Source organism: Sinocyclocheilus anshuiensis, unplaced genomic scaffold (assembly GCF_001515605.1).
Source record: "Sinocyclocheilus anshuiensis isolate Anshui unplaced genomic scaffold, SAMN03320099.WGS_v1.1 scaffold500, whole genome shotgun sequence".
Classification (NCBI taxonomy): domain Eukaryota; kingdom Metazoa; phylum Chordata; class Actinopteri; order Cypriniformes; family Cyprinidae; genus Sinocyclocheilus; species Sinocyclocheilus anshuiensis.
The window spans coordinates 36297-48145 of NW_015557073.1; the positions used below are offsets into that span (position 1 = coordinate 36297).

Sequence of the window (11849 nt, forward strand, 5' to 3'; positions counted from 1 at the left end):
TCTTTCAGACTTTTCCACACTGATGCTGAGTCGCTGGAAGTGAACTGAGTCCTTAGTTTTTCAGAATAATTCCTCTTTGCCACTCTGATCTCCTTTTCCAGTGTGTATTTGGCCTGTTTATACAAGACGTTGTCCCCCTTCCTGTAAGCATCTTTTTTGGCCTGACGAAGCTGTCTGAGTTTTGCAGTGAACTATGGTTTGTCGTTGTTGTAAGTTAGACGAGTCCTGGTAGGAATGCACATGTCTTCACAGACACTGATATAAGATGTTACAGTCTCTGTGAGCTCGTCCAGATCGGTGGCAGCAGCTTCAAAAACACTCCAATCAGTGAGGTCAAAACAAGCTTGTAGACCCAAAGCTGCTTGTGGGACAGAGTGATATGCATTCTTTATTGTGGTGTAACAGTTATCCAATATATTACTGTCTCTGGTGGGACATGTGATGTGCTGTCTGTTTTTTGGCAGTTCACGGGAGAGATTTGCTTTATTAAAGTCCCCCACTCTAAACAGCTGAAAGCCCGGCAGACTCAATGCGCTGTCCGGTATGGCGTCATTCAGCCAGGTTTCCGTGAAACACAGAGCAGCAGAGTGTGAGAAATCCTTATTTGTCCGGGAGAGCAGAAGGAGTTCGTCCATTTTGTTGGGTAGAGAACGGAGGTTCGCAAGATGGATGCTAGGCAACGGCGTTCGAAATCCGCGCTGCCTGAGCTTCACGAGGGCGCCGGCTCGCTTCCCCCGTCTGCGCATCCTGAAGCGCTTGATCAGCGCAGCTGCTCCGCCAACTACTATTGTCCCCGACTACATTGTCCAGCAAAACATCAGAATAATCGAAAACCGGTGAAATATCAGGTGGTGTGTACTTCCGAATGTCCAGCAATTCGTCTCTGGTGAAACTGATTGCAGGGATATAACTAAAGACAGGACAAACTAACAAAAACCCAAAAACAACTGCAGAGCACGCCACGGAGACCGCCATCATCATCGGCGCCATCTTGTTTTTTTGGAGGGGGCACAAACACAGCAGACCCAACTCTAGCGCTGGCGATGCCGCCGCCATGAGACCCAGCATCCTTTGAAATACTTTGAGGGCGAGTAGTACCAATCTCGAAGGGGGTCGCCAGCCTCCGTATGGCCAGAGCCCGTTCCGGCGTAACTACCTTGTATTGATAAGCCACTCCCTCGAAGGCGAATCTCAAGAATCGCCTGTGACGGGGGGCTATCTGGATGTGAAGGGGGCGAGGGGTTGAATTAACTCGGGTGACTGGCCGAATGGGGGCAGAACACTTATGAGTAATGGAAGAGAAAGTTTGCTCTCTTTTTGAAAATGTTTGTGTTTTATTTTTTACGCTATCACATCGGTTGAAAGCTTGGGCGCATGAACGGACCCGTTGTTTGCACAAAACACATTTCCCTCTATACCCGGAGTTGAACGGGGTGTCAAGAGGTCTAAGAGAGGCTGCTTGAGGGGCGGTCCGGCCGTAACGAGATCTGACCCTGTCCTCTTCCCGTCTCGCAGATCAGGATTATGCCTGAGGCGCCGGGTCCAACGCAATCTTGGGTCGGGGTCCCTGGCGCTTAGGAAGAGGGTAGCGTTTGGCCGAGCGAGAGCGTCCCCGCATCTGCTGCGCTTTAGCGGGCTGAACGGCGGGGGCGGCAGGTGCTGGTTTTGCGGGCTGCTGAGTCAACGCAGACTTAGGGCGAGCAGAGGCAGCAGTGGAGCTGGAGCGTTATGCAGGAAATATCGCATAGCCTGGGACGATTTCTGTGACTCCGTGAAGCGCTCAGCAAATCCTTCGACCGCCGGGCCGAAAAGACCTTTGGGAGAGACTGGAGCATCGAGGAAGGGGATCTTATCCGTGTCCTTGATCTCTGTCAGCGTCAGCCACAAATGGTGCTCGAGCACCACAAGGCTGGCCATTGATCTCCCGATCGCCTGGGCGGTGGTCATGGTGGCGCGTAGAGCCAGGTCAGTCTGACGCCTGAGGTGCCGGGTTCAACGCAATCTTGGGTCGGGATCCCTGGTGCTTAGGAAGAGGGTAGCGTTTGGCCGAGCGAGAGCGTCCCCGCATCTGCTGCGCTTTAGCGGGCTGAACGGCGGGGGCGGCAGGTGCTGGTTTTGCGGGCTGCTGAGTCAACGCAGACTTAGGGCGAGCAGAGGCAGCAGTGGAGCTGGAGCGTTATGCAGGAAATATCGCATAGCCTGGGACGATTTCTGTGACTCCGTGAAGCGCTCAGCGAATCCTTCGACCGCCGGGCCGAAAAGACCTTTGGGAGAGACTGGAGCATCGAGGAAGGGGATCTTATCCATGTCCTTGATCTCTGTCAGCGTCAGCCACAAATGGCGCTCGAGCACCACAAGGCTGGCCATCGATCTCCCGATCGCCTGGGTGGTGGTCTTGGTGGTGCGCAGAGCCAGGTCGGTTGCGCTCCTCAGATCCCTGAGGGTCGCGGGGTCCAGGCCAGACTCATCGGAGGATGCGAGGATCTTGGCCTGGAAGACCTGGAGGACCGCCATTGAATGAAGCGCCGAAGCCGCCTGTCCAGCTGAAGTGTAGGCGCGTCCAGCGAGAGCTGAAGTGGTCCTACACGGCTTGGACGGGTGAGCGGGCTTTGCTCTCCAGCCGATGGCCGTGGGCGGGTAGAGGTGCGTGGCCACTGACTCATCTAGGGGAGGTGGTTTATCGTACCCTTTTTCTTCAGTGCCATTGATGGAAGTGAGGGAGGATGAAGAAGCAGTACGGAGGCGGGCGGAGTAGGGAGCGTGCCATGATCTGGTGAGCTCGTCATGGACCTCCGGGAAAAACGGAGAGGAACGCTGACAAGGGGCCTGGAGGCGCCCCGGCAGGAACCACTCATCCAGATGGCTGCGAGAGGGCTCCTCTGGCGGAGACCACTCTAAACTCAGCTCTTCAACCGTTTTGGAGTGGATACGGAGAAGCTCAGAATCCATCCCGTCTTTGGTGTCACTTGGCGCGGACGATGGCGAGGGGGTGGGGTCATTCACCGAGCCCAACAGCTCCTCTGCATCCGATGCTGCCAATGACATGCTGTCATCAAGCAGCTCATCCTCACTTCCCCCAAATGAGATCAGGTCGCTGGCACCAGCAAAGGGACGCTGATCAGACTGGGAGAAAAGGACGGGAGAATACTCTCTCTGTGTGAGGCATTTGGGATCTGGGCCGACGTGGGCTCACTCGCAGCCGGTCGCTCGAGCCCTCTGCTGAGCCCTCGAGTGGAGAGAGGGGAGAGTGAAGTTCTCGCAATGGGAACAAATAGCTCCCGTGAGCGCAGCTTCCGCATGGGATTTCCCCAAGCAGGAAACGCACTCCGTGTGGCACTTATGCAGGAAATATCGCATAGCCTGGGACGATTTCTGTGACTCCGTGAAGCGCTCAGCGAATCCTTCGACCGCCGGGCCGAAAAGACCTTTGGGAGAGACTGGAGCATCGAGGAAGGGGATCTTATCCATGTCCTTGATCTCTGTCAGCGTCAGCCACAAATGGTGCTCGAGCATCACAAGGCTGGCCATCGATCTCCCGATCGCCTGGGCGGTGGTCATGGTGATGCGCAGAGCCAGGTCGGTTGCGCTCCTCAGATCCCTGAGGGTCGCGGGTGCATGGCCACTGACTCATCTAGGGCAGGTGGTTTATCGTACCCTTTTTCTTCAGCACCATTCATGGAAGTGAGGGAGGATGAAGAAGCAGTACGGAGGCGGGCGGAGTAGGGAGCGTGCCATGATCTGGTGAGCTCGTCATGGACCTCCGGGAAAAACGGAGAGGAACGCTGACAAGGGGCCTGGAGGCGCCCCGGCAGGAACCACTCATCCAGATGGCTGCGAGAGGGCTCCTCTGGCGGAGACCACTCTAAACTCAGCTCTTCAACCGTTTTGGAGTGGATACGGAGAAGCTCAGAATCCATCCCGTCTTTGGTGTCACTTGGCGCGGACGATGGCGAGGGGGTGGGGTCATTCACCGAGCCCAACAGCTCCTCTGCATCCGATGCTGCCAATGACATGCTGTCATCAAGCAGTTCGTCCTCACTTCCCCCAAATGAGATCAGGTCGCTCGCACCAGCAGAGGGACGCTGATCAGACTGGGAGAAAAGGACGGGAGAATACTCTCTCCGTGCGAGGCATGCGGGATCTGGGCCGACGTGGGCTCGCTCGCAGACGGTCGCTCGAGCCCTCTGCTGAGCCCTCGAGTGGAGAGAGGGGAGAGTGAAGTTCTCGCAATGGGAACAAATAGCTCCCGTGAGCGCAGCTTCCGCATGGGATTTCCCCAAGCAGGAAACGCACTCCGTGTGGCACTTATGCAGGAAATATCGCATAGCCTGGGACGATTTCTGTGACTCCGTGAAGCGCTCAGCAAATCCTTCGACCGCCGGGCCGAAAAGACCTTTGGGAGAGACTGGAGCATCGAGGAAGGTGATCTTATCCGCGTCCTTAATCTCTGTCAGCGTCAGCCACAAATGGCGCTAGAGCACCACAAGGCTGGCCATCGATCTCCCAACGCACTCCGTGTGGCCATCATCGGCATGCAGGGGAGACCTGCACGACCTACAGTAACGGCGTGGCATTTGCAACAACGCCAAGCTCTTTTAGGAGCTCTTTTAGTATCGCCGGATGGCGGCAGGGGATACGGACCGGAACTGCTGCGTCGCTGAAGCGGCGGAGAAGCAGGTCAGCCGTGCTGAGAGGTCCCAATTCCAGCTGCGAAGGCGTGTCAATGGCGAGTGAGCTTCGGATCAGCTTGAAGACGTAGAGTCATCGCTGAAGGAGAAGAAATCTGAGAATCCTGTGGCGAACGCCCGCTTATATAGCCAGATGCCCCGCCCATTCTGGCGGGCTTTGGCAGGCTTTGGCGGGCTTCGTCGCCATAGGCTCGTGCAGCTCCGCTGCCTAGCCATTGGTTCGTTTTTAATACACTGCACGAACCAATGGCCATGCAGTTTCACTGCGTGAATGTATAAAGGCTTCAGTTCAGGAGAAAAAAGGCTTTTTTCCCATATGCGTCTAGCAAGACACAGTACGAGTGTAGTGTCGAAAGGGAACTAGTTTTTACTGACATACGGCCTAACAAAATCTCATCTGACTGCAGTTCACTGATGTACTGAAGCTGTCTCATCACCTGTACCATTTCCACATTCATTTGACTAGCACCTGGCGCTGAGGTGAAGTTGGACTGCACGTCTGAAAAGCCTCCTGTTTGTTGTAAAGACATTCTGCGTCTAAGTAAATGCAATTCTTGTCAAGAAAAAGAGACAGAAGCAGCAGTTGTGAGTGGGCCCTGCCCCACGTTAACTGTGTTAAATATTTTGAATGCTGTTAAACTGGAAAAAGTAATCGCCTGCATTAACACACTATTTTTGACAGCACTATTTATATATTATATATAGTGTTTTATATCAGAAAAATTAATTTTTGGCCGAGGTACAAAGGAATTATTTAGCTGATTATTTGTTTTTGTGGCTTGCTTATTTATTTGCTTTGCTTCTTTCTTTATGTATTTATATATGTATGTATGTATGAGTGTATGTATGTATTTAAGAGAAATGTGTCGCAACATGAAGTTCTGGGAAAAACAACCATAAATATATGATAATAAAGCTACCTTTTCCTCTGTATCCAACAAATATATTTAGTCATTTATTTCCAAAGGATTTCTGACCATATGCAGAATTTTTGGATCCGATTTGAGTTTCAGCTGTGCTGAAATATTTTTACTTTTGAGGTTAGACCTTCTGCAATCATTGCCCAAACTTTGAGCACAAGGTGAGAATTACCAATATTTTCCCTATTTTCATAACTATTTTTATGAATTGGGCAGTTAAGAATAATTATGTCCTAAATAATTATTTTATAATTATTACATTATTAACATCGATTAACCATAAAAAACATACTATGCTTATCTCTCAAACATATTTGCAACATTTGTTTAAAATAAGTTAAGGGTAATGGCTGATTTACCATCAATTTCAAAGTTCAGTGTAACTGGGTTGAAATGCGACAATCGTACCTGCTTGTCAGAGTAGAAAAGGCGACTCAAAGCTTTCACAATGATATAAGTTGTGACAGATGTTTTCTTTAGTAAATGGTTTGCATGTCTTTGACTTACATAAGCAAGAGTCAGACTATTGTTCTTACAATTCAGTTTAAACCATGTATAATACTGCAGTTCCTTATAAGGTTACCATCTACTGGCTAACTATCTAATCTAGCACAATTCTACTTCCATTTGACACTTGGCATGTGTTCATTTTGCACATGTACACAAAGTCATCTTACCGAAGAACTGAGAAAACCCGAGCCATCTTTCCAATGGCACGGATCTTGTTTCGGATTACCTCCTTGCGTGCAGAAGCCGTGGCACCTGCGTGACACACACATGCATATATTTGGGTGTCAGTGTTGTATCATAGTATACAAACAAAAACAACAAGCCTTACAAATATGTTTGGAGAGCAACTTCATTAACTAGCAAGACACAGTACGAGTGTAGTGTCGAAAGGGAACTAGTTTTTACTGACATACGGCCTAACAAAATCTCATCTGACTGCAGTTCACTGATGTACTGAAGCTGTCTCATCACCTGTACCATTTCCACATTCATTTGACTAGCACCTGGCGCTGAGGTGAAGTTGGACTGCACGTCTGAAAAGCCTCCTGTTTGTTGTAAAGACATTCTGCGTCTAAGTAAATGCAATTCTTGTCAAGAAAAAGAGACAGAAGCAGCAGTTGTGAGTGGGCCCTGCCCCACGTTAACTGTGTTAAATATTTTGAATGCTGTTAAACTGGAAAAAGTAATCGCCTGCATTAACACACTATTTTTGACAGCACTATTTATATATTATATATAGTGTTTTATATCAGAAAAATTAATTTTTGGCCGAGGTACAAAGGAATTATTTAGCTGATTATTTGTTTTTGTGGCTTGCTTATTTATTTGCTTTGCTTCTTTCTTTATGTATTTATATATGTATGTATGTATGAGTGTATGTATGTATTTAAGAGAAATGTGTCGCAACATGAAGTTCTGGGAAAAACAACCATAAATATATGATAATAAAGCTACCTTTTCCTCTGTATCCAACAAATATATTTAGTCATTTATTTCCAAAGGATTTCTGACCATATGCAGAATTTTTGGATCCGATTTGAGTTTCAGCTGTGCTGAAATATTTTTACTTTTGAGGTTAGACCTTCTGCAATCATTGCCCAAACTTTGAGCACAAGGTGAGAATTACCAATATTTTCCCTATTTTCATAACTATTTTTATGAATTGGGCAGTTAAGAATAATTATGTCCTAAATAATTATTTTATAATTATTACATTATTAACATCGATTAACCATAAAAAACATACTATGCTTATCTCTCAAACATATTTGCAACATTTGTTTAAAATAAGTTAAGGGTAATGGCTGATTTACCATCAATTTCAAAGTTCAGTGTAACTGGGTTGAAATGCGACAATCGTACCTGCTTGTCAGAGTAGAAAAGGCGACTCAAAGCTTTCACAATGATATAAGTTGTGACAGATGTTTTCTTTAGTAAATGGTTTGCATGTCTTTGACTTACATAAGCAAGAGTCAGACTATTGTTCTTACAATTCAGTTTAAACCATGTATAATACTGCAGTTCCTTATAAGGTTACCATCTACTGGCTAACTATCTAATCTAGCACAATTCTACTTCCATTTGACACTTGGCATGTGTTCATTTTGCACATGTACACAAAGTCATCTTACCGAAGAACTGAGAAAACCCGAGCCATCTTTCCAATGGCACGGATCTTGTTTCGGATTACCTCCTTGCGTGCAGAAGCCGTGGCACCTGCGTGACACACACATGCATATATTTGGGTGTCAGTGTTGTATCATAGTATACAAACAAAAACAACAAGCCTTACAAATATGTTTGGAGAGCAACTTCATTAAAATGTGGCCAATTCATCTCTAAACCTCACAACTTTAAACGTTCACCAGCCATAATTACATTCTGACTTTAATGTCCAGAAAGACAAATGACTACACTGGGTGAACACTTCCGTAGGAGTATAATTACCCAGACTGTTGACTGTAAGGGAAACTCAGTTGGCAGAACATGCTGTCTCAGCACACTAAGGGCAGATCAATAGAGTTCCTCACAGTGGCCCACGTCTCCACACCTCAGGACTGAAATGCATGCTAAGCATTTGTTAGCCTGCTATCGAGCTTTACAGTCATGGATATGGTGAGGTTAATCATAGTGCCATCCAATACAGATGATAAAGAGAAGAACCTTGTTGGTTTTAATTGAGATTATGTCTAGTTCCTCAAGGTAAAATTATAGACAACACTGAGATGAGTAAATAACAATACCTGTACAAGATCTTGCTTATGAATAGTTTGCAGCCCAGAGATTTTTTTTGTGTTTGACCTAAAATGTTTTTGGACACTTAAGTGTCTATTCAAACTATTTGACTGCTGTCTCTCTCTCTCTCTCTCTCTCTCTCTCTCTCTCTCACACACACACACACAATCAAATCATGCAGCATTTGCAAACAAATAACACAACACATTTTCTCAGAAATTGTTACTTTTTTATATCACTGTTAACCAGCTGGTCTCAAAGTGATTTTAACTGGATTTATTAAGTTGTTTCTCAGTTTCTAAGTTGTGTGGTTCACCACATCAACAATGAGTATTTTTACTAAAAGAAAAAATACATACCATAAAACCAAATTTGTATTATATTACTAATAATACTAGTATATAAAATGTACAGTCTTATTAATTCATATAAAATAAAGGCACTTGGTTTGATATTTCATCTAATGCTTTGAATGTGGCACTTTATAAATCTTAGGCTGTTGTGTTACAACAATTTTTTAGCTTTACTGTGTCAAGTTAATAAGAGTTCTGCTAAAAAATCTTGAGACCCCTGCGCTCTGCTACACTCTTCTGAGCTCTGCCCAGCTATTATTATTATTTTTTTTTACATAAGAGAATTTCTGTAAAGGTCTCCTAAAACCGTGTCTGACCACCCAATTATCCATGGCTTCTTTAATACTTTTTTGAAAATATGTCATTTTTCACATCCATAGTTTAAATACTTCTTGGGGTCACTGAATTTATACAGAGGAGGGAAAAAAAAAGAAAAAGGAAAATGGAGGGGAGGACAATGTGAAGTAAATTGGTGTGAGAGATGCCCTAAAAGATGAAGGCACTATTGAGGTTATGAAAACTGCAAAACAATTTATGAAGTGCTCTACATACTCGTATAGTCACATGTACAATTTATTTAAAAACTGCAATGTTGTCATTTGAGAACAATGTTAGTGGTCTGCCTGATCAGTGGTATACTCATCCACTTAGTAAATACAATTTGTGACTTTTCAAACACTGCAAGCAAATCACATACAACTAGCAATGGCCTTTGAAAAGTATAAAGTATTGAATGTCAATAATTCATCTAGTTATGCTGATCAGGATGCATGTAACATAAGATTTAGTAACTATGGATATGGTAAGCAAGTTTATTAGTGATTCTTTGGTGTTAGCTCATTAAACCCACTGGAAAAAGGTACAAACAAGAGGCATGGCTGCACACTGCATTGAACTGTAGGAGACTGTACCTTTCTTGGGCCCATATATTAGCTGTCCTTCTCAAGATACACCCCCAGAAGAAACAGAAAAAGAACAGAAGAATGATCAGTGGATGGCTGAAGAATGACAGGTAGAGAAAAAGAGTGGCAAAATGTGGCAAAAAAGCACATCCATCAAAAAAATAAAAGGGAAGAAATGCCTCACAGAACTTTGAAAAAAGAGAAAGAGATTCATTAGATTAAGCAACAGAAGTAATATTTGAGAGGGAGAGATATGGACAAAATGAGTGATAAACAGTAATGGGGAAAAAAAATAAATGGATGAAAAAAAAAAAACTTTCAGAGAGAGTGAGAGTGTACCATCAGAGCATGATGAGATTGTTAGTGTTTATATGTATGTGCTCTAACAAAGCTTGAACTGGTCCATCAATTATTTGTCAACTGACAATTTATTTGTGTGTGCATGTGTTTAAAAAAATAACGCCAAAAACGAACTAACTAAATAAATAAATAAATAAAATTATTCATTCATTGTCCCTGTAATTAACACAATTATTATTGTTTAATTAGCTTGTAGTAAAGATTGTTAATTGGGAATAAGGAGATTCACTCCTTATTCCCAATTAACAATCTTTACTACAAGCTAATTAAACAATAATAATAATGCTCCATTATTTTACACAAATGTTCAGATTTATCATAGCATATGCTAGGGAAAATTTTTATATTTAATTAAAAATATTTAAAATTAAAGTTACAAAAGTTATTCAGTTCTTGCTTCACAGAAAATGGAAAAAGTGTCATTAATTAGGTGCAATAAACAAAACTTTATTGAATATTAATTGCATTCATATTCAGTGTACCTTAAAATGTTTACAAATACATTAGGACACACTCACACACACACACTCTCTCTCTCTCTCTCTCTCTCTTTCTCACACACACACACACACACACACACACACACACACACAGTGTATAGGGACTCTTTATAGACATAATAGTTTTTATACTGTACAAACTGTATTTTCTATCCCCTTACCCCTTTGATGGAAGGTTTAGGGTTAGGGGATAGAATATACAGTTTGTACAGTATAAATCCATTACGCCTATGGAGAACGACATTTTAATGACATTTACCGTGACCTAATCTAAAGTGAGAACTATTTATGGAAAATAAGTTGTTAGCAAAGCATTATATAACTCTTTACACATGAGCTAATGTAGCAGGGATGTGTTGTTACACCAGATTATTAATTGTATTTATTTTATTTTATTTTTTAATAATTATTTGTTATGGGGTACTTTATTTTAAAAGAAAATTGTGCACTCTTATTGAAGGTAATAATCAGAGTATGCATGTCGGCTGACATCATACAGAGGTGAGAGGTGGAAATCGTGGCAAAATCTAGGTTCATCCTCTTTCTGGTGATGCCATTAGAGGACAGAGGCAATGCAGAGCAAGCATTGCTGAAAGCAGTGCCTGTGTGTTTGTTTAATAAATAAAATAAAATCTATAAATACAATTTTAATTAAAAACAGTATCACTTTTGATCGCAGATATTTGGTTCCCACTTTATGTGCTTATTACATACTAAATATTATCAAATTCTGTTCCTGTTTTACCATTTGTCCTATTGCATTTCATATGTTTTATATCTTAAAATTTGACATAAAAGCTGTTAGCAAAACTGAAAGGCACTCCATATGGAGAGAGATGTCGTTTCCTGCTGATGTGTATGGGTGAGTCTATTACCGTCTAACACAGGGGTGGGCAAACTTGAGGGCCACATCAAGTGAGGGGCCGCATAATATGTTTATGACCAGGGCAGGACTTACGGGGCCGGGGGCCCCTGGGCTTGAGGTTATGTTTGGGCCCCATACCTATACTACAACTGCCCTCAACTAGAACATTATTATGGAGTAACACAAAATACACAACAATTAAAATATGCTTTCAGGTTCATATACTGTATACAATTAATAGGCAACATGTCTAGCCTAGTCAAAGTTTAGATGTAATATTAATAATACAATAAACAGGATGTGATGTCTCAGTTGAGATATCAAAACCCTGAAATAACACTGAGCAGAAAAAAACAAAGATTATTATGAAATATTATTGTGAAAATGTATTGTCAAATCTGTGTCCTCTTATGTCAGATTCTTAAATGTAATAAATTCAATCTGAATAAAAAAGCATGTTGGCTATTAACAATCAAATGAAATCACTATAAACAAAATCCATAGATGGATTTTGCA

General features: G+C 43.5%; 1 protein-coding gene across 4 annotated transcripts in view; it reads right to left on the reverse strand.

The window, feature by feature from the left end:
* Window positions 1-11849, reverse strand: part of LOC107676745 (serine/threonine-protein phosphatase 2B catalytic subunit alpha isoform) — a 188798-nt gene that overhangs the window by 21720 nt on the left and 155229 nt on the right. For 3 of the 4 annotated variants that reach the window (XM_016471409.1, XM_016471408.1, XM_016471410.1), the window contains exons 11-12: window positions 9618-9644; window positions 7750-7834 (exon numbers count right to left, since the gene is read on the reverse strand). In XM_016471409.1, coding sequence (XP_016326895.1) covers window positions 7750-7834; window positions 9618-9644 — 112 coding nt within the window. The remainder of the gene's footprint in view (window positions 1-7749; window positions 7835-9617; window positions 9645-11849) is intronic. The other variant, XM_016471411.1, reaches the window with a different exon arrangement.